The 27,137-nt window shown below is 47.8% G+C and overlaps 2 protein-coding genes and 1 long non-coding RNA gene across 6 annotated transcripts in view; 1 reads left to right on the forward strand and 2 right to left on the reverse strand.

Moving 5' to 3' along the window:
* The window catches only part of LOC143644180 (guanine nucleotide-binding protein G(s) subunit alpha), a 57,852-nt gene extending 42,226 nt beyond the window's left edge, over window positions 1-15,626 (reverse strand). For both annotated transcript variants that reach the window (XM_077112821.1, XM_077112811.1), the window contains exon 1: window positions 13,490-15,626. In XM_077112821.1, coding sequence (XP_076968936.1) covers window positions 13,490-15,611 — 2,122 coding nt within the window. In that variant the 5' untranslated portion in view covers window positions 15,612-15,626. The remainder of the gene's footprint in view (window positions 1-13,489) is intronic.
* LOC143644207 (neuroendocrine secretory protein 55-like) overlaps window positions 1-27,137 on the reverse strand; it is a 55,550-nt gene that overhangs the window by 25,954 nt on the left and 2,459 nt on the right. The window lies entirely within an intron of this gene.
* On the forward strand, window positions 17,905-27,101 carry LOC143644215 (uncharacterized). 3 transcript variants are annotated; one of them, XR_013156557.1, is made up of 4 exons: window positions 17,905-18,284; window positions 19,821-19,963; window positions 20,955-21,136; window positions 24,951-27,101. It is a non-coding gene; the product is annotated as an uncharacterized LOC143644215 (long non-coding RNA). The 3 variants fall into 3 exon arrangements; XR_013156556.1 differs by lacking the exon at window positions 20,955-21,136 and adding an exon at window positions 21,401-21,510 and having other exon boundaries at window positions 17,906-18,284; XR_013156555.1 differs by lacking the exon at window positions 20,955-21,136 and having other exon boundaries at window positions 17,908-18,284.

Genomic DNA, 27,137 nt, shown 5'->3' on the forward strand with positions numbered 1-27,137 from the left:
AACAGACACTTCAGGATGGGGAAAGCAAAAAGGCCCCTCTCTAGACAAGAGAGCGAGGGCTGGAGCTCAGAGGGCTATAAGGGTGGAAAGGGTCAGGGGTGACCCCAGCCCCAGCACCCACCACCAGTCTTCTCTCGGACTCCTGGGCCCAAGATGCCTCCACCACGCCTTCCCAGTTGAACCCAGCCTGACCCCTTGGGAAATTTCTGGCTGCCCCTCAGTGGTGCTGGCCGCTGGCCCTGTTCACTCTCCATGTACCCTCTGCTAGGTGCAACCTGATCCTCACTTCCCTTCTGGACTGTAAGCTCCTAGAGGGCAGGGACCCCAGAGGGTGTTCAGAGCTAAACTTAGCAAAAGCACCTTATTTTATGCATTTCTCCCTTTCTCCCCTAAGAAAGTCTTATTTAATCTCTGATTTCTTTAGCTTTTTCCTTCCTTTTGCATTCCCCACGCCCCACCTCTTTCCCCCTCTTTCAACAATAAAGAACTGGTTTAAAAAAGGGAATTAGTTTTACTTCTGAGTAAATTCACAAGGACCCTGGGATTTCAAAAGTTCAGATGGAAAGGCAAAGGAAAGGAATACAGATTGTTTTTCCCCCTTCCCCACCCCAGTGAGGGGACCCAACCAAAGAACTGTGAAAAGGCACATGGAGAACAAGAGAAGACCTCTGCAAAACCCTTCGGCAGTGTGTGTTGGTGAGGCAGGAGGGGAGCTAAGTGCAAAATAGTTTGTACACAGTGATTAATATGCTCTTTAAAAATGTCCATACATCTGGGTAAAGAACAGGAGGAGATAAGGAGAAACCAAATCAGGGCAGGATGATGGTGGGGTCGGGAGATTTCCTCTAATACTATAATGTCATTTTAACAATAAATATGACTTCTGCAGGACAGGGGAAAAGAGCTGGGGCAAGTGTGGGTTCATATGGTGTGTATGTATGTGTGCATGTGTGTAGTGGGCAAAGAAACCCCACTAAAGAGCCCTCCTTTACCTCTGCCCCAAACGCAAAGAGCGGCATGACTGGTGCTAAAACGAAGCCCCCCAGGGACCCAGGGCAGAGTCCTACCCCAACCTAAGACGCTCCTTAAGCACCCGACTTTTTTCTGTCGGGGCTTCTACGTTTTATCTAGAGAATTCTAAGTGATCCCGCTTCGTACGCGTGGGCTTAGCCATTCTGCGCTCTTTGCTGACATCTGGTGGGGGAGGAGACTTACTGGCCCTGTAAAGGTGTTGGAAATCTGGGTAGCCCACCTGCCCTGCCTTCTCCGGGGAACACCCGCTCCCAGGAGTGGTGACCGCTGCCAGCTCTTTGGGCGAGTGGCACAGAGCAGAGAGGAGGAAAAGGAGCCAGAAAACCTTTGCAGAACCCCCAGGAAAATACTGGCTTAAGAGAGGAATATTGTAGTAAAGTAGTTAACTTCAAAAACTTTTTTTTTCTTTAAATAGTGGAATGCGGGAACTTTTGCCTTCAGTTATTCTTTTTTTATTCAGCCCCTTTGACTTTTCAACTTTAAAAGAATGAAGAATATATTACCAAATGGGATTCCTGGTAGGGGCGGCTGCTCACATGACCATCTCAAATATATGACGTCATGATTGCACAGCTGCTCTGGGGAGGGGAAAAAAGAGAGGGTGCCTGCTCTTGGACCCAGCGTCCCCCCAACTGGAAACTAGGCCTAAGGAAGCCCCAAGCGACCTCCCCAAGTTCAGTGTTTGATGAAACCGAGGGAGTGGCCCATCCTTAGAAAACCAAAGAGCCATTGCTGACAAGGGATGCCCCTCCTTCATTATAGGTTTGGATAAGTGTGGAGTAAAAAGGTATGAAGGAAAGGAAAAAGTGAAAACTAGCCTTGCAATGTCAGAAACCCTGAAAAAAAAATGCTGATGGCTCTCAGGAGTGAAAAAAATCAGAATTCTTCCTCCACAGTGCCTTCATGTGTAAAAAGGCACTGGGCACCCACCCTGAATTCTCTCCTTCATCTCCTTGCGTCTTCACCTGTGGTCTCAATGCTAACTCCTCCAGGAATGCTCTTCAGATTTCCCTGGTGGGAAGTGGGCACCTGCTCATCTCTGAGCCTCGTCCCTTGATTGGGGGGGGGGGGGGGTGGAGAAGACACCACTCATCTCTGCTATCTCAGCTTCCTACAAAGGTTCTCCCATGGATGGGCATCCAGAACTTATTATTTAACAAAGGACAAAAAGATGTCCCTAAAATTTGATTTTCTGGACAATCTGCCACCTTGAAACAGACACCTAAGAGAGGTGTGTGTGTGTGAGACACACCTGCTCTACTTAAACTTTTTATAAGAGAATTTAAAAAGTTTTAGAGTACAAAGGACGCCCTCTCATTTTTTAGAGGGAAAAAGCAGGGGGGAACCCAGGAGATAATGTGACCTGCCTAAGGCCCGTGACCCTGTTCCTGGCAGACCCAGGGCACGGGGGCTGTGAGTTTGGAGGTCACTGTGATTCCCAACTCTCCTAATGTCCCCAGAGCTACTACTTAAAAGTGACAGGATTTGTCCTTAGATGTCAAATGCTCCACTGAAAACCTTAAAAACTGTCCCTAGGCTATGGGAGGCATGGGGCTGGGGTGGAAGGCTGTGTCCCTAGGGTTGAACATCCAGGGAGAGGAGGAGGCAGCAGATTTCTGCCTCAGACACAAGCGCGCGCGCGCGCACACACACACACACACACACACACTAGTTTTGAAAAGCCAAGCTCTCAACACTAAAAGCAGAGCGCCATCTGGCAGCCAGCTCTGAGCATCCTTGCTTTATTTTATTGTCTGTATTTCCCAGCCCTGAATAGGTGGTATTCTCAATTTTTTCCCTAAAAAAACCCCATGAAAAATGTATTTTCTGCTCAGAAACCCCCCAAAATATGAATCCTTATTTTTAAAAAAAATCTCAGAGAAGAGAAGAGGAGGGGGGGAAAGGAAAGCAAGAAATAAATTCGAGAACTTTGTAGGAGGCTGATTTAGTTGCCCCATTTCTGAGCTGTGTAAGCCTCTGAGGGGAAAGGGAAGGGGGTAGGAGGAGCCCCTTTCTCATCAAAGGCAGCCCCAGTGGCTTTATCCTGGCCCCCCCTTTCCTGACCGCCAAGTTTTCACCTGGCAGAGTGAGTTACCCAATTTTGAGCCTGTCTTAACATCTGAAGTCAGGCCCTGACTCTAGGGACCCAAAGTTTTAAGGCCAAGGGAAGAGAAAAAAAGCCTCCATTGTCAACTTTGTCCCCGTCTCCACCTCGAGCCTCCCTTTCTCTTCTCCAGCTCTGCACCTCACCACAATCCTGCGTCATCACCTCTTCCCACAGAAAGCTGGACCCACAAATGCCTGCTGGCTTCATCTTAAACCACTCGAATTTAAATCCTCCTTGGCTGGTTATGGCAGAACCCCAGGGCTACTTGGCAGAATTCTCACAAAATGGAACATTGACCATTTTCAATTCTTGACAATTTCAAGAATCAAACTTTTATCTTTTCTGGACACCACTTGGCAAATTCATGGAATCCTTGAGTTGATACTAGAATCAATCAAGATCACAGGGCTGGGAACCCCTAAGTTCCAAGCCAGTGCTTTCTTCCTGTTATCCTAGAATCCTCCAGAGAAACTGATGCTCCTCTTTCCACCCACCCCAAACCCCTTCCTCCATCAGAGTAACACAGGGAGAAAGCAAGAAGTAATCACTCTAAGCTCACATACTGCCAAACTGCCCTAGGAGAGATATTTCATAAGAGTGCCAGAATGACGGAGTTCTCATCAGGCACATTTCCAGACTCCCACTTGGAAAGGGGAACCCTGCTCTAAGTGTCCACCTTAAAACTCACCCTGGCCATTTGTTCTGAAAAACAAAAATAGCTAATATGCTTCCTTTTTAGCAGCAAGAAAGAAGTGAAATCATACAAATGCTTAATTATAAATAGCTGGAGGTTTTCTGTTCAATGTCTAAAAATTTTCCCTTAACGTCTGGCATTTGTTTTGTTTTTGGGTTCTGCCCTGAGTCTTCTAAGCATTTCCTTGGAAAGATGTTGCACTTGGTCCCAGGCAAAATGTCAAAATCAACATTTTAAAAACATGCTTTGGATAATTTCTAGGATCCCGCAGTTAGGAGGTATTCTCGTTAGGGGGCGCTTCGCTCAGCTGAACTTGGAACCTGTAAATCTCGTCTTCAGGAGTTTGTATTCTCAAATGATACTTGCAATTTTGCATGTCAGATATGTAATTTATCAAACTACCAATCCCCATTTCCCACTCCTAACCCTAAATTAATCCTAGTAGTTTATTTTTTAAATGCTTCAACGCACCTGGGGTAGAAAGCCACTCCACCACTGCAATTAACTTAAAGGCCACAAATTCCAAAATCTCTGAGAAAACAAACAAACTTATTTTTAAAAATTAAATCCCTGATGAATCTGAAAGCTCTATTGCAAGATCAGATGGGAGCAAAAATAGAAATGTTTTAGGCTCAAAATACAAAAATAAAGCAATCAAGTCCTCTTCCACAGTGTTACTTGGGAGAGAGGCGGACTCAATGCAAGTTCAAGAGTCAGAGCAGTCTTTAAAAATAAAACCATAATTTAGTCCTTTTGTTCTTATTCCAAAGGGCATCGGTTACAGCATCTGCCCCAGGACTGGGGAGGCCTGTTGACAATTTTACCTAACGCCAAGTGCAGTCCTCTTGACCAAGAAATATCCCAAGGTTGTTTTGTCTATTGACAAAACAATGATCTCTTCTTAAAAGGTCTTATTTTGCCTTTTGGTCATTCAGAGGCCCCCCTTCTCCCTCCCCTCCTTCAAAATAGCATTTCGGAAAGGTCTGGGACCACCTCTGTGCACTGGGCTGGCTCTCTGTGGGCCGGGGACTAAGGTGTCCTGGGAAACCGCACCCTTGACAAGCTTTTTGTGGGACACACCTCGCCCCAGCAGCCGCTTGAGGATTCTGCTTATCATCTCAGCCTCGGTCTCCCCAACCCCGAGCAAAGTAATCTAGGGCTCACTGGTCAGCAGGAGAGCCCCCAGCCTGCTCCAGAGACCCCCTAAGGAACCCTTAATTGGTAGAGGTGCCATTTAAGGTTTAAAATAGAGTGAAGCCCTGATTTAGCCTGGCTAGGGACTGACTTGGTTAATTCATTATTTGACTTTACATTATCATAATCCCCTTTTCTATCTATTTAGGGTCATCTGGGCCACCCTCTTATCAGAAATTTCTGGAAATCCCCTCTACTTGAGGATGCAGAATCACCAAAGCTGGTGCGAACCTTTCCAACTGGCTATGAGCAACTGAAGTTGACAACTTTTTCTCTGAAGGGAACTTTTTTTTTTAAGTGGCCAAATTATGGCACAAATAATCTCTAATTTCCCCAGGATTTAATATTGATCATGTCAGAGCAGTGGTTTTTAACTAGGGGCAGTTTTGCCCTGCAGGGGACATCTGGAAATGTCTGGGGACATTGCCGGTTGTCACGACTTGGGGGAAGGGGATGGGGGGCGATATTGGCAGTAGGGGCCAAGGGTGTTGCTAAAGCTCCTACAGTGCCCAGGACAGCACCCGCGACAAAATGTCAGGGGAGCCCCTATCGCGAACCCCTCTGTTAGACAGGGTCCCTCAAAATGCTCCTTAAATTCCAGCACTCAGCCAACAGGGGGAAGTAACAGCTTAAAAATAAAAAGCTGGATTTGTCGAAAGCTTTGGAGCCTGTTTAAATCGGGGCTGTGTCCTGGGAGGATGGATGCAGGGGAGGAGCTCGTTTTTGCTGGCTCTCTCCCTCACCTCGCTTTTACCACGGATGCATCAGCTTCTTCCAGCCTTATGTCGCCTCACCATCTAGTGGTCATCTGGAACAGGGGCTCACCTGAGCATCTCCAGGCTCTGGAGAGCTAGTCATCAGAAAAGTCACATTTGGGGGGACAGTAGGCAGAGGGACCCCTGAATGACGTAGATGATTTTATTGAAAAAGTTAATTAAAGCTTTACCTTGATAGCCTAGAGTTATACAGAATGTGGCTGTTGGGGAAATAAGATGGACACTTGCTAAGATTTCAGAAGCCTGTCCACGGCAACAACCACAAAAAATAATCAAGGAGCAAATAAGGTTTGAATTTTTGTGAACGAGGACCCCAGAGGGCTCCTGCTTACATCCTCTGGACACTTAAGACTTACCCTATGAAACTATGGCTAAGAAAATGGCATCTATACAAAAGGAATTATTCAAGTGGTCCCTGCAATTTAAGTATCTATCTACTGCCTCAATAATGCCATCTATTTTTTGACAGGTTGTTTCCTTTTTATTCCACCCCCGCCAATTGGACTAACCACCTGATTTACAACTGATGAAACTGAAGTGCAGGCTTGTGGGTCCCGGGACCCAGGAGCTTGGAAGGACAATAGCCAAACTGGAAGACATTTGTTCCTGCTTCCCCAGTCCAGCAGCCTTCTTGAGCCCTGAACTGTATTGTGACTGGATTTGGTTTTCATGCATCAGCACAAACCTTATTCTTCCTTTTCAAAAATTCCACAGCTTTAAACTGACCTCCAGGCAGGATCCTTATAAAAAAATATCTTCGTGGTAATTTGCACATTAGCAATCGGTTTGATGAAAGGCAAAATTGTTCCAATAGGAGAGAGGAGAGAGGCAGGGTGGTCTTTTGATTGATGGGGAGGGGCAAGAGCTAGATAAATTAGACAAGAAAGACTCTTCCTGCCCCCAGGAAAGAAAGAAAAGAATCGATGCTCACTCAGTGAGCCTGTGGAAGCTTGACACTGCTGCTCGTTGGAAAGTGGGATCCAGAGATTTTCCTTCCTATTATCAACTCATTAGAGGAAGTTTAAAGTACTTCTACTGTCCCACACACAAAATGTGTGTAACAGCGTCTGAGACAGGGTGACTCATAAAACAAATGATAATACCTCTCTCCTCTCCCTGAATTGAATCATTAAAAAGCATTTAGCAAGATCCAGGGTTCAAGTTCTGTGGGCAGAATTCACCTAGTCAAAATACTCAAGAATTCTCCTGAGGTTTAACAAATTACCCTGCAATGCAATTTGGGCTTTTACCTCTAAATAAGTACAACAAAGGCACACTTCCTTAATTTGCAGTGCAGTTGTAGGTCAGTGGCCTCATGTTTTCCCCTCTTACGGGTCCCAGTTGTCACGTGGGTAAAACTGTGCCAATGATTCTCATTTGAAAGGTGTGTGCGCCCCCCCTGCTCATCACACACAGTACCCCAGGTCCCCAAAGCGCATGTGCTGATGAATATAATTAAAAGTCAAACATTTTGATTTTGTGCTGCTCCCTACCTCTCTCGGAAGAGTCCTGGTCTCAGCTCCCGCCGGCTGCCCGCTTCATTATCTGGCTGTTGGGAAGGAAACTAAAGAAATTTTTTCTTTTCTTTTTTTTTTGTAAGTGAAATAATCAAAGAACAATTCCTGTTCAGGTTCTGGGGCTCAGCCATAGCAGTGAAGTGATTTATAAAGGCTAATAAAAGAGGGGGGAGGGTGGGGATAGATAGGCTGGGGGGATAGGTGACAATTTGGGGGTGGGGGGGACAAGAGAAAGTTATCTGCCCACTTTCTCTCCCTAGGCATGTCACTCCCTAACGAGTAACTTCACCCAATTCTAAATGTGAGAAGGTATCTTTTGTCTACTGCTTAGGTAGCTCTTTCTTTACAGAATGTGTACAAAGCATGTCCTCTGAAATGCAGACAGGGCAGGGTGCCTTAGAACTTAGAAGTTAATAGTCTCACAGAGAATATGGAAAATGAAAACAAAACAAAAAAACCCCAAATACCTCACTTGGAGCAGGGGGTGAAGAGTCTAAGGGTTAAAGTAAATTGCTCATAACAGCATTTATTGGGGTTCAGAATTCCCCCTTCAATGGCTTCTCTCACTTAATTTTCAGAATTTGACTTCACTTCTAAACTCTGAGGCTGTTTTTAGAAGAATTAAGAAGAACTGAGTCTTGTCCTCTAATTTTTTTCTTCCTTTCTCCCACAGGCTGCCCATGTCTCCTCACCAGTACTTGGGATCAGGGCCTCCCCATTAGTCTTTCTAAATTGTATAAAGGCCACTTAGGTCTTGCCGACCCTCCAGCAGGACTGCCAAAGAGACTCAGCCCATTTTTCTCTAACTCCCTGAGGACAGCGTGATCTCCAGCCCAAGGTGACCACAAGCCAGAATAGGGATTTAATGGGAAAAAAGGCCTTAAGTGAGTCTAATTCAGTGGAATCTGTTCAGGTGGCGGTTAGCAAGGCCAGGCTCTCACATCCCTGTTCCCGGTGGGGTTCCCAGAGCTGGAGACAGTTAATGGAACCCACCACTTCTCTAAACCCCTCCAACGAACTGTTTTCACTTATGGGGGGGGATCTTGCCCCATCAATGGGCCCTGCCATTTCCGTTTTGAAAATTGCTATTCTTCCTTGAGAAATCTGATTTTTAAAAGGACAATGTCATCTTAATTTCACATTTCTTTAGGGAGCCTGGGAAGGCAAGCCTGGGTTTGGGAAGAAACCCATCTTTGCCATCCACAGGTTGAAGAAACCAAGAAATTTAGGGACTAGTTTCCGTTCATTGTTTACATGTCTCCCACACGTAAAAGCCACAATTTTTTTTTCCCTTTGCATGGTCAAGAACCGGGATTTGAACTCGGGTCTCCAGCATGGCAGGCGAGAACACTCGCCTAAAAGTGGCCCGCCCTAAAAGTTGCGATTTTGTTGGGTGTAGGGAGACAATTTTATTTGGTGGGGAAATTTATTTTCAAAGCAGAGAAGGAACATGGCCAGCACAGGTTATTTCAAATCTAGTCAATTTGGTTGCCTTTTCTAAAAAGAGATTTACTTTTTGCTTAACACCATCCTTTCCGCATATAAGTCAAAACTGATGTGAGGGTGATTTCTATATACGCTTGACTCTTGCTAAATGGAAATTAGTGCAATGATTAAGGAATACTTTAAAAAAATAACAATCACTATGAATAATATTGGGCAAGAGTTACTGTAATAAGATCATTAGATCTAAGCCAGGCACCTGTTATACTCAAACACTAAAAATGTGAGGGAGTTATTCATGAAAGGAGCTATAAATAAATAGATATAAATATAATATATATAATAAATATAGTACATATCATATATATATTTAGTGGAAACATAAGTAAGGAGAAAAGCTTTAGACCCTATGCTAAAGAAAACCACTAAAGGATTAAAAGAAGACTTTAAAGAAAATCTGCATTTAAAAAAAAAAAAACTAAGACTGCAGTGTTGGCAGACAAGTTAAAGCAAATGTGGAAACTAAATATCACTGTAGCAATGGCAGGTGTCTCAGAAATGAGGAGCTCATGTTTTATGTCCACTCGGTGGACATTTATGACTGGGGATCTGGCAGGGTTTGGCTATAATTCAGAAAGCAGCAGACGGCTAGACACCTGTCATTTCAACAAGGGATTTTAAGAACACATAGCACATTTACAGTAATCACGCTTCAAATTTAAATAATGCTTTAAAGCTTGTCTTTTTTTTTGCAAGCTTCATCTTATCTAAGTGAGAAGCTGAGATTCTATCACTTACCTTGCAATCTCATAGCAAAAATCCCTAATATTTCACCCCTGAGCTTTTGGGTTATTTGACTATGAAATGGAATCCTACTTATGAAGTTTTTGCTGCCCAGTTCTGTTTCAAAGAATAAATGTGACAAGATGAAAGGCTTTTATGAATGTAAACTACAATAAATGTGTTATTATTTTTACTGATTCTTAATAACATTGGGGGCAAGGAAGCTGCTCCCTTTCAAGTCAGGATGAGACATACAGAAAGGGAGTGAATTCCAATTTTCTTTGCTTAATATCAGCTTTTCATGGTATATATCACTTGGGCAAATTATAAAAATTAACTGAACTAAATGAAAAAGAAGTAGAAATCTATGGAAAATTGGATTTTATAAGGCAGGGTAGAATTTCAACCTTTGAAAAGCATGAAATACTACCGGGAGACAGAGAAAGGTAAATAACAAAAGTGTCTTAAATCCTAAAATGTTGTGACCTAATAAGCCATGTTCTTTTCACTGCATCAAACAGCTCAGTAGACTGCATTTTGAATACTGAAATATGACTGTATTTGAAAAAAAAAGTTCTCCCACAAGATAGGATATGATGTATCATTGTTGCACTTAGTGGCATAAACAAATTATTATACAATTAATTGTCTTTCACTGTATAAATAATGGCAGAATGGCCATTATTATATATAGCCTTTGCCTACATGATTTCAATAAATGCAGCAGACACTAAAAAACTCTGGTTTATCAGCCCCCATTGGTTATTAAAGAATAGAAGGTTTCCAAAAACATGTTAAAGCCAACAAATTATTTAAAAGTGCACCAGAAACATGGAAATACTCTATTAGTGGATAATGTTAAGTAAGAAAAAGCAGGTTTCAACGTTTTAGAATTCTAGAATTTTAACCATAATAGACCAGATCTACTTATCTGTCTGCCTACCTATCTACTTGCCTACCTATTTTCATTTTAAAATTCCCTATGACATGGTTATATTGTTTGAGCAATAAAAATGGAGAGGACATACAAGCAAGCAGGTACATTTTTAAAGCAACAGATGAATCTGCATGTTGTAAATGAGGAACCCTATCAAGGGACAGTGTTTGACCTGCATTTTCAGTGGAAAGAACGTGTGGATGACTTGTTTTATGCATGGGCACTGGAGAGTTGGTCAAGCCTTGTCCTAAATGTGGACAATGTGGAATCCCTCATCCTTCCTCCTCACCCCCTCCCCAATCAGTAGCTCAGACCCACATGGGGGTCCTCTCTCGTCACTTAGGCAAGGTGAAGCCTGTTCCAAAATGGTAGGTTGGGCTGACAGATTGCACTGCCCTGGAATGCAACACTGTCTAGCATCTACATGCTCATGCTAGGCATGGCCTGATGCTTCCCAACCTGGCTCCTGGCCCAGGCAGCATCCAAACACACTTTACCTTGACCACCCCTACCCTGTAAGCAAAGCCAGGAAGAGTGGCACGAGGACTCCAGAAAATCTCTCATAAGGTTAATTTTTCCTCTTGGATGCAAAACAGGGAAAGGAAATTCTTAAAATCTGACCCAGATATAGGCAATGTACTGCAGGATTTATGTTTGCATAATCTATGGTCTGAGCCTCCAGTCCTGATTTCAGTGGACTGTGCTCCCCCCTTCACTACTCTAGAAAATAGGGGCCCAAGTCATTGAGTTAAACGAGACCTGGGTGGGAAAAAAAATTTTCATTCCCTAAATGAACCAACTGAGCCTCAGCACATAAAGGGGATCTGCCAATTAGGGGCCAGGAGTATCCTGTCACTTGGGTCTGCTGTCTGTGTCCAGTTGTCCCTCTACTCCATCTCTGTTGCAGGTTTGCTTCCCAGAGCTCTGCTTGAAATATTGATATGGGGGATGTTAGGGCAAATGCAGTTGTCTACAGGGAAACATGGCTCTGTGGCTTTAGTGCAGTTGGGACATCTGAAATTTAAGCTATCTCCCTTCTGTATGTTTTTTGGGAAAATGATAAGGTCATTATTTCCTTTGGTGGGCATAAATAAAATGATAATCACTTAAAAATAGCAGGAAATATCACAATAGCATAGTTATATCAATTGTGGCATTAATGAAATCCATCACACATTATACAATATTTAACAGACAAATGTAGCACAGTCTTAGAAACTGTGATCTTGAAATCCCTTGAAAGGTTTTAGAGAATAAAATAAAGAAATTAAGATTGTGGTGCTTCAGTTTAGAGATCTTCATTTAAGCCACAGATTCAGAGTATTGCTAATTGCTGCTTTGATTAACCATGGCAAAAAGAGTTAATTAATGTCCCAGAATGAGATGGGAAGAGTTTTGAGGAGAAGGGGTGGGGGTGGGGAATGGAGATGGGGAAAAGGGTTTTGTTTTGGGGTGAGGCAGGGGGTGCTGGAGAGGGGAGAGGACACTGAGAGAGAGGGTGGGGAAGGAGGTACCCTTCTGGTCAGAATATGGTTATTCCAACTTAAGTTACAAGTCTTTTGAAACATTTTTTGTATTTAGAGCTGAGCAACAGAACCTTACCTTTGAGCCTCTGGGCCACCAGCTAAAGCTGCTAGAAAAAATTTACATGCAAACACTGACATATTTCACAAGTCATATCCACTGTTTTACCATTTTGTTCACACAGGTAAAATACACTCGGAGCAATTTTTTTTAAAGCATTTTATTTTAACTGCATTTCAAACACGAGTGGAACTGCACTGCCAACCCCCCCCCCCCACCACCACCTTTTAAATCAAGCCTCTCCTACTGTTTTCTATGTAAAAGAGTAAATGATTGGCTTACCTCGGGCTCTTCCCTGGGGGAAAAAAAATTATTTCATTTTTTTAAAACACAGCCACGCCCACCCCCTTGGAACCAGCCCAGTCAGCCCAGAGTGGATTTTCTTTTCTTTTTTTTTGTTTTTGGATCTAGACTTGCCCAAAGCAGATTAAGTGCCCCCCGCCCGACCCCTCTCCTCCACCCCCTACAAGGTAAGCTGAGTGTGCGCAGAATGCTGAATCTTTGGGTGCAGTCCTGGACGCCCCAGATACCTGTGTGTCTGGTTTTTCAACGTAAAAGGCGGGAGGGTTTGGTGAACGAATAAGAAGTGAGGAAAACGTTTAGCGCAGAGGGAAAAAGAGAGAAACACACAGAAAAAAAGGTTATGGAGGCCGGTGTGCACCGGCCCCCTCACGCCAAGGCCCCTCAACCCAAGATGTCCAGCCACCTTCCCCTCTGTATTTTCGCGCTGCCCGCTGCAGAGCGCCAACGTACAGGTACCACCAGAGTGCGCGAACACGGAAAGTTTTTTTTACCGCGCCATAGCGCAAAACACAGAAAGCCACTTCTCCAGTACAAGTACACAGTCGGCGGGTAATTTGGGGTGCCGGGGTTGGGGTAACTGGGGATACTTGAGCTGATCATGCACAGGCAGACACAGGATACGGACACTAACACATACCAAACACAAGCTTTCCGAGTCCAAGCAGCCGTGCCAGGCGAGGCGGGGGCACACCTTTCCCGACGTCCCCAACCCACCGCGGCCCAAACCGTCCTCGCCTGGGGAGGCACCAGCCCCCTCCTCAGCGCTTCCTGGCTCACCTGAAGCCCTCGCCTGTTCTGCCGGCCCCCACCCCAAGGCTCCGGGGCAGCTTACTGTCGCTGGTGCCGGCTTGTCCAGCCCGAAACGACCCTCAATGTCGCTCTGCGCCACTTTTCTCCCTGGAGGGCACACACCTCGGCCCCCGGAGCCTGCCCGGGTACCCTCCCGCTCCCAGGGTAAAGTTAGGGTCCCTTGCAGGAACTTCCGAGCAGGCTTTTCCTGCCTTTGCCCGGACCCCCTCCTCCGGCCGCCAGGCCCCGAACCCCACTGGGCAGCCCTGCCACCCCCTCCCGGGCCCCACCGGCGGCTCTGCTCCTAGTGGGGAGCGTCCACCGCATTACCTAGAAGCAGCAGGCGGTGCGTGCACATGTACCCCATCTTCTCAGCCTGGAGTTGCTTGTCGATGAGTCTGCTGCGTTTCCTCTCGGCGCGCTTCTGAGCCCGTTTCTCGAGCGCTTCTTTGCGCATCTGTCTGCGCTTCTCTGCCAGTGAAACCTTCTTGACTTTGGGGGGCTTAGGAGCTTTGGGCTGGGGGCTGTCGGATCGCCCAAAGCAGCCTCCAAAGGCTTGGATGAGGAAGTTGCGGAGTAAGTTGCGCCGGGGCTTGCGGCGGCGGCGGCGGTTCTTCCGGGGCTGCCCCCAGCGGCGGCCTCCGGAGGTCCCCTCTCCTGGGTCGTCTTTGCTGGCAGAGGATTCATCGCTGCTGACGGACTCCTCGTCGTCGCTGCGGTCGGACCTGGGGCCCCGCCGGGAAGCCGAGCGACCAGGCTGCGGAGTAGGCGGGTCAGCAGCCTGGATCTCGGGGCTGGGGGGTCTAAGGCGCTGCATCTTGAGCCTGCTTGATGCCCGGGTAGGGACGTCGGCTCTGGTGACCCGGCCAGCAGGGGCGGCCCTGGCAGCAGGGGTGGCAGGGGCTGCAGAGACCGCGGCAGCGGTCCCGGTGGCAGGGGCTGTAGGGGCGGCAGCAGCGGCCCCGGCAGCGGGAGCGTCAGGGGTGGCAGCGGTGGCCCCGGCGTCAGGGGTGGCAGGGGCGTCAGGGGCTGCAGGGGCATCAGCGGCACACCCGGTGTCTGGAGTGTCTGGAGCTCGGTCCCCGGCATCAGGGGCTCCGTCCCTGGCGTCTGGGGCTCCATCCCCGGCGTCAAGGGCTCCATCCCCGGCGTCTGGGGCTCCATCCCCGGCGTCAGGGGCTCCGTCCCCGGCGTCAGGGGCTCCGTCCCCGGCGTCAGGGGCTCCGTCCCCAGCATCAGAGGCTCCGTCCCCGGCGTCAGAGGCTCCGTCCCGGGAGTCAGGGGCACCGTCCCTGGCATCAGGGGCTCCGTTCCCGAGAGAAGGTACTTTACCTCCCTCGGCGGGAGCAGTGGCTGAGCTTCCTTCCATCTCGGCTGCTTCACCCTCAACTGGGGGTCTCCCTGGCTCTGCTCGCTCTCTTTCAACTGGGGCTCGGGAGACCTCGATGGGCGGGCCGTCAAGCGCGATTGGGGGGCTGTCCATGTTGACGGGAGCGTCGTAGACCCCAATGGGGGCGCTGCCAATCTTGAGCTGGGGTCGGGCGATCTCCAGCGGGGGGCTGTCACCCGCGAAGTGAAGAGGAGGTCTGACAGCCTCTCGGACTGGACTGTCGATGGCGCCCGGGGCCCAGAGGGGGGGCGCGTTCTCGGCGGGAGTGAGGCGGACCGCGCTCGGGACCGCGACTGCTGAGACCTGGGCCCCGCGGTCGGTCTCTGGGAGGACTTGGGAGAGCCCAGAGGGTGGGCTGTCGTACCCAAAGCCTGCTCCCTCGAACCGAAATGACATAGCCTCTTCAGGGAGAGGGCTGGATCCTCCAAAGCCTGCGTCTGCAGACCTGGGGGGTCCAGGCTCCTCTGGGGGAGCGCTGGTGACCCCCAAACCTGGGCTGGCCGGAGAGAGGGCTCCGAGCTGCAAGGGAGGTGGACTGCAGCCTCCCTGCTTAAACTCAAAGGGCAGAGCTTCCTCTGGTGGAGGGCTGTAGCCTCCCAGGCCTGACTTGGCACCATCGAAGGCTTGGGGCTCCATTGCTGCTGGGCCAAAGGCCTCGAGGCTTGCACTGGCCCCTGCACGGGCCCCAGCGAAGGTTCTAGGTTGCTCCTGGGTAGGCCAGAGGCCTCCCACGCTGGGCTCCTCGGTCTGGAAGAGCTTGACTTCTTCGGGAGGTGGACTATGGCCTCCACAAGCTCCAGCTTCCTGGAAGGCCAGGCCGAGGCCCTGGGAACAGGGCTCGGAGACCTCAGGCGATCCAAAGGCCTCACCGCTAGTCTTGACCGGGATGGGCTCGCTGGTAGGCGGTTCGGTCTCCATCGCTTCGGCTGCGCCAGGCCCAGCACTGGGGGCAGCTGCCCCTGGGGCCTCCAAAGGTGGTTGGTTGGGCTGCTCCCCGAATTCAAGGGGGATATCGCGTTGTCCTGACATATGATTGCCGTCGAGGCGGTTGCGCAGGCCCATAACACGGTGGCGGCCTTTCAAGATAATTTGGGGGCCCCGTAAGACGGAGCACCCAACCAAACTAGGGTGAAAAAATTTTTTTGGAAAAAAAAAATCGAAGTACCAATTAGAAAGTTCTCCAACCTCACTGCTCAACCTGGGTGAAGTCTGGTAGTTCAACACTTCAGACCCTGGACCATAGCAGTAGCAACTCTACCGTTGCTGGTGGACTCTTGGTCCCTTCTTGGCCACTTTTTATCCCCTTAGCTGCCCCCTTGGCCCCCCCTTGTCCTTGTCCTTGTCCCTCCTCTCTCTCTCTCCCCCTCTGCTCCAGGCTAGCTCCGCCTGCTTGGATCTGAGGAGCGTGCCGATTCGGTCCGAAAATCGTCTGTAGTGCCCGCTCTCTGCCACCAGGGGACGCTGGCTCCTGGCACTCGCAACCCCGGACTTTGGGTAAGGGGCTGATGAGCGATGAGCGCAGGCCTCCGAGGGACGTTTTGGTTCCTTCCACTCCTCTCCCTGACGATTTGGAGGCTTTCTCCTCGCTTCATCCCTGGCCAGAGAGAAAGCTCTCCCTGCGTTGCGGGACACGTGACGCAAGACGTGGGTCCCGGGCAGGTTGAACGCAGGAGCTGAAACCCTGCCTCCCTGACCTAACCGACTCTACCCCCCAGGGAGGGGTTACTGCAGGAGGGTGTCTCACCTCAAGATACCTCTGAGCCGCAGCCCCCAGTCCCGGAAAGCCCCCGATCCCAAGCTCCAAGTTCCCGGCAGTTCCAAGTCCATAGCGCAAGGCTCTGGGAGCCCGGGAAGGGGGATGATAGCGCATGAGAATGCGACAGGTGGTCGTGAGCCCACCGGAAAGGTGGAGGGGAAGTGAGGGGCTGCCGAGTGCTTGCACATGATTGCTTTTAAATCGCCTTAGGGCACTTTCCATCTCTTCTGCAGTTTTCCTTTGCTGCTTGCCGAGGCTGGCTTCCGTGAAGCCCTTCAAAGTCCCCCATCCCCACCAAACTCTAGGGGTCTACGCAGTGGCCTAGAGCAGCGCGGGCAGGGGGTCTCTCCACGTTTTTGTATAGGGTGAGGCAGAGTGAATAAGAGGGTCTTGGGCGTGCACCACTGAATGCCAGGCAAAACCTCCCGGGAAAAGTCACGGCGGTGGCGGCGGCGGCGCGGCAGCCCAGAACCCGGGAGTGCGGGGCGCACATGGAGACCCCACAGAGTGGAGGCCTGGGAGTTCTGCAGTTCGCACCATTCTGGGGAAGAGACAAAGTGGATTTAGGTCCAGGTTTATGGCCGGCTTGGAATAGTCTCGGAGATTGGCACCTCTGAGCACGCTGAATCCAAAGGCACACACACAGTGCCGCGGCACCACGCGGCTCCAAGGCTCTAGCACCCGCGGCAAGTCCAACTAGTCCCCTGGCCCTTCCGCAGCGCCCTTTCAGCTCCTTTCTTCTTGCTAAGGGTGTCTCAGGGTTACCGCTTTACTTTCCCATTGCTAGAACACGCAGAAGCACCACTAAGCCCGGCCACAAGCCAGTGGTCGCCCGGCTGCGCTATTACCATAGCACAGGGTGGGCTCAGAGCCCACAGGGGTAAACACCCGTCGTGTCTGGGTGGACTCGGCGCGTGCTGTGTACCGCGCCGGGTCTGGGGATCTGCGGAGGGATCTGACCCAGGGGAAAACCTGCAACCCAGGAGAGAAAATCTCGCACGCGCGGGCAGCCTGCCCAGCGGGTAGCACAGACTGGCGAGCACTTTGGGAAGGGACAGGTGGTTGCTTGGTCTGCGGAACCATAGGGAAGGGATGGCCCGCTGATTGCCACATCGGGTGGGCTGCCGCTCGCAGGACGCACCGCCTGGATCTCGGGATCGCTATAACCACAAGCCGCTGCGGGCGAACCACAGCACGGTCCGATCTTAAGTTTAACGCGTCCTTCTTCCTCAGAAGGAGGGTACCACAGCTACCGAGCCCCGACCTCCCCCCCACCCACCGTGCAGGGGGCTGTTGTGGGGGAGGAACGCTGGTAAAGCTGAACTAACGTCTGGGGGTCCCTCCAAAGGCGCTTTGCCTCCTCCCTATGGGACTACATGCTTCCAAATGCCAACACTGAACTCTGGTTCAAACTTCGGCCAACTACCCGCACGCACCATAGCTCAGCCATTTGGGAACCTACTGAATGGGCCCACTGGGTCCCAATAGCCAACTCACTCCCCCTCCAACTCCAGCACCGGGTCAGCCATTGGGCTGGGGTCACGCCAATCAAGTCTTCCTGGCGAATGAGCAGGGGGCGTCCGACCGGAAACCGGATATGGGTGGGAGGTCCAATAGGGGGCGCCGCGTTGGAACGCCCAAAGAGGTGTTGGTAGGGTGGTTGGAAGCCGTTGGTGGGCGGGTGTATGGCCGCCAGGCCTGGGAGGCCACGAGGTCGGTTAACGCCGTGGGGTCACTCTGCCTGACACCACAAGTCACAAAGACTGGGTGGGGAGGCCAGGGGCTCCAAGGGGTCGACCCTTGGTCTCGCTGATGGCGGTTGGCGAACCTGCCTAACATAGGGGACCGCCGCTGGGGCGAGGTGAGGAGAAAGAAGATTTCCAGGGCCTGGAGGTAGAGATCCAGGACCCTGAGGAGAGGGCTTCCCGCCCCGATGCAGTTGTTGACCCCAGGAATGCTGAGACCTGCAAAAGTGGAAGGTCAGTAGACGCTGGGGTTGAGTCCCAGGGAGATCGCGCTGGGGACCCCAGAAGGAACCTTTGTTCACACCAGGCCTTGCGCTCAGCCCACCTCACTTCGGATGGTGCGAATTTGAGATCTCTTTCCCAAGGCATCCATCAAGGGATGGTTTTGGGGCCTCTTTGTGCAACGTTGTCTTGGGCCCGTGAGACCCCCTTTGTTCAACGTTCTTTTGGCTTATCTTGGTTATTTGACAGGGGAGCACATACATGGAGGGGATCAAGGCTGGGCAGATACCAGCCCCCCCCCAAAGGAAATAGCAGCATAAAAATGAAAGAAAGACTTCCACTTGGGATGGGGGGAGGGGGGGACCCGGGAAGGCTTGGTGTAGGAAGAAATGGCGTTTCAAATGGGCGTCAAGGATAGATGCCTTGGCTATGAATAGGTGGGGGGATGGGAGCCAGCTCACCGGGAACAAAAGATCCAGTGGTAGGAAGCATGGGGCATGACCTGGTAACAGAATAAGCCATCTGGGCTCTTGGAGGGGCAGAGGAAGAAAAGCAAGGAAAATAGAAGAATGTCTCTGAGGATGCTGTGGGCTAGGGCAAACACTTTTGAGGCTATTTTTGAAGGAAATAGAGAGGACATGGAAAGTTTTTTTTGTCCTGCAAGTTATGTTTTGAGCCATGTTTTAGGAAGGATTGAGGCAGCATGGAGGAGCCCTCAGGAAGAGAACAAAGGAATGGGTATGTGTGTGCACAAAGGAGGCCATGGCTGGCTGTGACCTTTTAGGGAGTGAGCCACACACAGTCAGGGGAGCAGGATCTCCTGAAATTCTGTGCTAGAAATGCACAAAAGCGGAGGGGGCCCAATGGCACTTGGCTGGCCAGCCATGAGTGAGATGGGGGAAGTGGGGAGGAGCCGGCATGGTGGCGGAGCCAATTTAGTTTTAGACACTGCAGAGTTGATGGGCAGTTTTGATGGAGGTTGTGACACACTAGGAGGATGGGTCTAAGTTTAAAAGAAGGCAAAGCCAATAAATTCAAATTGATAATTGTCCTTAGCAGGAGATGAAATCACTGGATCAGAAAATACTCTCAAGGGGAGAAATATACTTGGTGATAGAATCTTGGACAAAGCCAATATTTGGGCCACTGGAGAGGGCAGTGAGGGCTAAGGGGCAGGTGGGGGAACCCCAGAGGGAAGTTAGGAAGTGGTCAGCATATGAAATCTGCTGATACTCGGGGTTGGAATTCTTTTGTTGTGTGGGGACTATCCTATACAGTTAAAGATACTTAGTAGCATCCCTGGCCTCTACCCACTAGATGCCAGCAGCATCTTCTTAGTTGTAACAACCCCAAAATATCTCCAGATATTGCCAAACATCCTCTGGGGGGCAAAATTGCCCCCCATTAAGAACCACTGCTGCAGGATGAGAAAGGACAATGAGACTTGAGTAGGAATCACCTTCAGATTAAATTAGGACCAGGGAGAATAAATCCTAACACTTAAGAACCCTAATGTTTCCCTTTTTGTCCACTTTTATTTTTCTGTAGTGACTGGCTACTATAAGCTGAAAACCTCACATCACTTGGGCAAGTGGGGTTAAGAGTGAAACTCAACAACACATTGGCTGTGCGGCTTGAGGAGAGACCCCAGAAGCATGGCCAGATATTTGAGGAGCTGACTGATCAGAAAGGTAGCCTGAGGACTGGCTTGGGGATTTGAGGAAGGTGGTATGATAAGATCTATGTGTGATCAGTAAATGGCTGGCTGGGGGCACTCTAACTGTAGGGCAGTCTATCGAGCCTGCTGCAAGCAAGCTGGCTGTCTCACTGGCTCAAGATAGAACCCAGTCTTCATGTACTGCCTGGGGATGGGTGTTGGTGGGCAGCCTAGTCCAGGGCCCATAACGGGCAGTAGTTTTTAGACTCATCCACTACAATTTTGTAACAATTCTGGATGGTTTTCCATCAGGGAAGAGGCAAATATTTGATAGAAATGAGCAGGGACAAGGAAATCAATTAATGGGTTCATATAGCAAAGGAAGAGGAAGTCAAGATAGGCTAGTCAGGGTGCCTGAAAGAGGAGTAAGTTGGATGAAGGATAAAGACTGCCAGGGCCTTGACTAAGAGCGTGTGGTAGATGGAAGGGCTGGAACGCGGCCATGTGCTGTGTCTGAGGGGGAAGGGGTTGCCTGTATAAACTCAGATGACAGTTTCTTGAAAATTGTGTATACTTGGCTATTTAAAAATAATAGATTTTCTACAATGATGACTTAAGAAAGGGATGGGAAATGCTACATATGTTTCCACTAACTCTGCATTTCTGAAGAAAGTTAGGCCTGTTTGAGCAAATGGCCCAGGTGCCACAGGTATCAAATTAACAGACTGTGTAAATAGATATCCCCAAATGGAAAGAACTTAACTTCTTCAGTGTTGACTCTCCGAATGGTACCACTACCACCTGTAGGAAGGTAGTCCACTTCCTTGGCATCCTCACATGGTGCCCTGGGCCTTCCCAAACTGTCTTCTCACTACAGTGGAAATGTCTTCAGGACAGCATAAATTAGAATCAACAAATGATTGTGTTTATACTTAATTTTTGGGATTCTTATTCATTGCCAAAAGCACAAGGTACATCCAAATTTTAAGTAACTGCCTATAAACTTTCTGAATTCTTCCCTATAGCCAAGAAAGAGAAAGCAAAGTAGAAGAGGGTCCCTTGAGAAGAATTAGGCAGTGGGGAAGAAGGAAGAGAGCAGAAAGCAAGAAGACCCAGTTTTTTCAGCAGCTGTTTGCTCTCCTTCCAGCCTGTGGCTTTGGGAGGGCAGTACACAAAATTCTTCTCTTTAGTCCGTAGCCCACTCATGGTTAGTTGATAAGTCTCTTTCAAATGAAGAAAGGTGGGGGGGGGGGGGGACGGCTTTTCATCAGTTGGGAGGAAAAAGCCAAAGCAGAAAGGAAAGAATATAGGAAAGAGAATTCAGCCCACAATTAAGTTTCTCAGCCACACAATGACAAATGTTTTCTGAGTGCTGACTAGCCATAAGACTTTGAAGCTGTTCAATAGTAATTACTGTTCAATTAGGACTGGCTGCCCCTGTCCTTTTACCTTTTGGTGTTTCTTCTGCCAGCCTTGGCCAGTGGAGGCAGCACCAGCATGCTGCTTTCTGCAGAAGGGTCTGTGTGACCAGACTGTCTCAGGCGAGTGCCAGCTAAAGGAAAAATGCCTCAAATAGAAGAGGTGAGACCCTGGGTGAGCAGTAGATGTAAGCCCAATATTAAAAATAGTGGAAACCATATTTATGAAAGTACTTTATCTGCCAGATGAACAAGCCCCATGCTAGAGCCACAAAGGTCAGAGGCCCCTAACCAAGAATTCAGACTCTCCTTCATAGGCTCATTAGCTATATAATCAGCTGCCCTTTTCTTGGAAGTGCCACCAGAGTCTGCTTGGATCAGATTGACACTGTCAGTCAAAAAAAAGTGGGTGCCATCCAGCAACCTGTGTGGGGCCAGACATTCTTTTCACACTTGCCTGAACTGTGTAATTCCTTCTCCAGACTAGCTGATGCTGCAGCAGAGAGTTGAGAAGGAAAAGCGACCATTCTGGAAAAAATGAACAGCATAGAGGCAGTGCCATTGGAAAGGGACTGAAAGAAGGGCAGAAGTGGGGGCTGGTAGGGTGAGAGGGAATCCCGGAAGATAAATTTGGATTTAGTGTAAACTCTGTTTAATATTCCTGTAATTCATGATAGACATTCCAGGTACCCTGGGGGCTTCTGGGCAATGTTGTTTGAATTTAAGGGGGATGGTGTACTTCACCTATAGCACAATCTCAATTACCTAGAGTGAATTTCCCTAATGAAGTCGAACTGAGACAGCAACATAAGCCAGGCATTCAGGAACCAACTCTTATGGGGGCAGGGGGTGGGGGGACTCTGTCTTTTTCAGCTGGCTGTCAATCTGTGCCAGAACCCCCCCCAACCTGGCAGGACAAAAAGCGGGGGCCCAGAAGACCAGCCTTTCCCTGGACCCAAATGCAAGGCTTTAGATTTGAACTACAAAAAGAGATTCCCTAGGTTTTCAATCTTTACATTTGATTATAGTCATTGAGGTACTTGTAGGAAAAACCCACTGCCCCTCCAAAATGGACATTTCCCTGCCAGGTTTGTAAGAAACTCTCAGAGGAAAAGCCACATTGAGGGGGGCTAATCTGAGGTTCCCATCAGCAGCTCCCCAGGGCCACTGTTGGCTGTTAAAAATGCTCTTCCTCACACTGATCTGAGGCTTGCCCCCTCAGATATTTGAAGACTGACTTTGAGTCTCCCCAAACCTTTCCCCCCAAGTTCCTCAAATTGACTTTATGCTCCCCAATCTTTCTGTTTCTTCCTTAGTGTTCTCTTTTTGCCCCATATCTTCCAGTTTTTTGGTGTGATCCCTCAAAACTTATTCCCTTTGTCTTCCTCAGATCTTCTTGCTTTGGGCCCTCCTTTGTCCTATTCCTGCCTCTCCTGTCCTCCTATCCCCACAGCCTGGTTGGCCCTGCCTTTTTTTAAATTTTTATTTATTTATTATTTTTTAATTTTTTAAAAAGAATTACAAGGAAGAAACACAAACATTCCTAATATATGATCATTCCGTTCTACATATATAATCAGTAATTCACAATCTCATCACATAGTTGCATATTCATCATCATGATCGTTTCTTAGAACATTTGCATCAATTCAGAAAAAGAAATAAAAACACAACAGAAAATTAAAACGAAAACAAAAAATTATACATACCATACCTCTGACCCCTCCCTTTCATTGATCACTAGCATTTCAAACTAAATTTATTTTAATATTCGCTCCCCCTATTTATTTTTATTCCATATGTTCTACTCATCTGTTGACAAGGTAGATAAAAGGAGTATTAGACACAGGGTTTTCACAATCACACAGTCACATTGTGAAAGCTTTATCATTATACAATCATCATCAAGAAACATGGCTACTGGAACACAGCTCTACATTTTCAGGCAGTTCCCTCCAGCCTCTCCATTACATCTTGGATAACAAGGTGATATCTACTTAATGCGTAAGAATAACCTCCAGAATAACCTCTCGACTCTGTTTGCAATCTCTCAGCCATTGACACTTTGTCTCATTTCCCTCTTCCCCCTTTTGGTTCGATGGCCCTGCCTTTTTGTTAGCCAGTCCACCTGGTCACTTGTAATGAGCTCACCCTAAAATAAGCCACAGGCATGTGGAGCTATGCACATGCGTGAATAGGGGGGTCTGTAGGCAGAGTGGGGTGAGGTTGGTTCCTCTCAGGTCTCCTGCTCTGCTGCAGGAGCCCTGTCAACAGGTGGCAGTGGCCTGCACTGCAGACTCCGGCCTTGATTCAGCTTCTCTGTTCTGTGAATTAACTAGGCACTAGCTTTTCTCTTTCCTCCCAGCATAGGTAACAGTGCGACTTGAAAAAGGAAACAACTGTCAGTGATTCACGTTATTTATTTATAGCCTTGTAATATGTGGCCAAAAACAAAAAAAGAAGTTCAAATACCTAACAGCAGTGGTGATACTTAATCACTAAATTTGACTGAAATTAGTTTTGTTTTTTTTTTAACCAATGCTTTGTTTAATATCTTGCATTCTGAAATGGGGCAGGGGGTGGTGGTGGTGGAGGGGGAGGTGCTGGGAGGGGCCTCGGGTAAGGATGAAAACCTCAGCTATTACAAGTTCCCACTGTACATTGATACATAGATTATCTGTATTTGTGGTATAGATTTTCTTGGGGAGGGGAGCAATTAAACAAAAATATCCTAACTAGCTGCAACCTCAACTATTTTCCTAGGTTTAGCTTAATCAGGACACTTAAAAGTTTTACTCAATAATCATTCAACCCTTGTGATTACTTAACCAGTGTTCTGTCAGTCTGCTCTCCCAAGCAGTTAGCATCTCCAAACTGCAGTGCTGCCTTCTCCCTGCTCCCACTATGAAAAGTCTGTTTCCAGACACTAAGATCAGAGAGAAAAAGTGGAGAAAAACAAACACGTATAAGACAAACACTAAATATCTGCTCTAAAGGATGCCTCATTTTTCCCCTCAGTGGCAGGATGCTGTGGAATTCTTCATTCTCTAACCTTTCTCTTAAAATCATTTTTGTCACCGGTTCAAAAAGCAGATTTGACAAAAATCAACATCAGATCAACACAAAACAGATTTCTTCCCTGTTGGTGCTTTTTATTTGATCAACTTTTTTTTCTCCATTGATAGAGTCAAATTGGACAACTCCAAGCTTCTTAAACTAGTACAGATTTTGAGGGTGATAGGAAGTCTTATTTGGCCATTTAATTTTCCATGTGAAGAAACTGAGGCAGAGGAGTGTGGGGCAGCCCAGAGGCCATTTTGGCAGGATCAGGTCTAGAAGCAGCCCAGTGTTTCTCTATTAGATTCTACCACCTGTCTCTGGGGTATCAAGATTTTGGAAATAGAGTCATTATATAAAACCCCACAGAGCAGGACAAGGAATACCATCCCTCATTTTGGAACATGGGGATTAAAGATGTAATTTGAGAATCTCATCCCCTTTGCCAGGCACTTTTTTCTGAGATGGGCAGCACTTGAGCTGGCATATGACATCACTGGCCTCTGGGAGCTTAATTTGATTTTAGTGATTTGTTTTTTGTTATAGGTCACCTTCCTGTTAAGAGACATGCTTTCCCCAACACCATGGTTTCTGCTCAGTTTCCTCTCAACAGCATCCCTCTTTTCATCAAGAGCCATGATAATACAAATAAAATTCATGCGGATTATTTAAAAAAGAAAAAAGACCTTCATTCTTACCAATACTGACGTTGCAGCTCTCTCTCATTAAATTTTTTATCACAGCTGCTAAAAATGAGGGTTAAAGAGTAAATGGCTGGTAAGTAATTCCAGAGGGAAAGAGCTTCCAGTTCATCAAAGTAACATTCTCTTAAAACCATTTCTAAACTTTAAAATTCCAAGTTCTTGAATTCTGATAAATATAGATTAAACATTTTGTTTTCAAAACTTTAGAAGTAAAGCCTTGCCAGGTTGTCCCACACAGCATCTGAGCATTGCTGCATAATTTTCCAACATGAACAATTCAGTTACGAGAGCACCTTTGTTCATAAAAAGGCAAATTTCCATTAAGCAAATGATAAAAAGAGTAAAGGAAAAAAACACTGAATCTTGAGGCATACCATAATATTTAACCAGTTTTATTCTCCTTGCCTCCCCCCCCCCCCATTTGAAATATAACTGGCTAGCAATTCACGGATGTATGTGGTCAACTCAAAGGCCAGCTTTTTTTTAGAGCTCCCCACCTGTGTGAAAGGGCCAGCGACTCCATTCAAATGCTAACCCCAGCTTAGCAGGGTGAGACAAAAGGCAATTGGGGGACACTAGTGAGTTGGGAATGCTTGGAGAATTTGCCAGAAATGCCTTAGAAAAAGAAAGGCAGCTGAACATCAGCACCTCAGGAAGAGGGTCTGAAAACCTATGCAGCAAAATCCCCTCTTCTCTGATGGATGCTGGGCAGGTTCCTATATACCTCAGTTTTCTTTGTAGTGTCCCTCAATGGCTTTTCCATCCTGGAACAAGGCCTCCCTCCGCAGGTGAGGAGGTTGGGGGAGGGGCACTGGAGGAAACAGGTTTTCACAATGTGCATACCCTCTACTTAACTAAAAGGTAATCTATGGAAGAAAGTGAGTTTGAACGGTAACAAACTAGATTTGTATGTTTATGGAAGGGATACCCCCCCACCCCATCCCCAATATATAAAGGGGAACTGGACATTATTAGAGTTAAGAAAGCCAGATCTTTTAGGCTTCTATTTAAAAAACAGATTGGGGTGGGGCTAGAGGTGTGGGCTAGTCACGGAGAGCTTTTTTTTTTTGCCCCCAAAACTTGTTTATTCACCCAGTAACATGGCAATATGCTAATTTCTCTTAAAAAAAAAAAAACTGCTGGAAAACCAGTCCCCTACTTTTCCTACCCTCAAAACTTAACTGATTAATTCCTATTATCTAAGCCGCTCCATTTTATGGTATTTTTTTTTAGCAGCTTGGAAATTTAAAAAATTTTCCTTGTAGTAAAAAAAAAAGAAGAGAAAGAAAGAAAACCGGTCCCCTTAGACTACTGTGTCTCTGAAGATAGCTCCCACACTGAAAAACACCCCCAAATTTAACAAAAACCATCGCACCTTTTGCAGTTCACAAGAGAGAGGTATTACTTGGTGAAAGCTTCCAAGACCTTCCCAGAGGAAAAACAGAACACTTAGTGCCACAGAAAGGAACACACCATCACTGTTCCCATTAAGGAGACACTTAAACTTTGGGAGGCACATTTCAACCGTACTGAGACAATTTCAGGCTTCCTGGTCAAAGGCATGGCACGCTGGGTCCTTCTGCAGACCCTTGGCAGCCCCCAGACATTAAGACACTCCATGCTGCCGATGGAAGCAAACTGCCTTCACAGTATTTTCTGGTGAAGACCCTAAGGCATCCAACCATCATTAGGCAGCGCCGCAACCGTAAGTTGGGGGAAAGCTATGACGCCTTTCTTATGGAAGGGGTCCTGGAAGGAAGACCACTTTAAAGTGCTTTCCCTCTAGTCGCATCCTTTTTACTAATTAGGGGTGTAAGGATCCGACCCGCATTTCATTTCAAACTTAGAACGCTTCACTTTTCCCTCAAATGATCCTTATTTATATTAATTCAAACTGGCGCGAACCGAGGCGCGCACGCAGACGCGCACCAAGAAAAGATCAATTTCCAAATCGGGTGAGGTTTTGCAAGTATGTATTTCACTTATAAATCTTTTCCCCCCAGGACTGGTGAGGGCGGCACGCTTCCTA

Source organism: Tamandua tetradactyla, chromosome 1 (assembly GCF_023851605.1).
Source record: "Tamandua tetradactyla isolate mTamTet1 chromosome 1, mTamTet1.pri, whole genome shotgun sequence".
NCBI classification, from domain to species: Eukaryota; Metazoa; Chordata; class Mammalia; order Pilosa; family Myrmecophagidae; genus Tamandua; species Tamandua tetradactyla.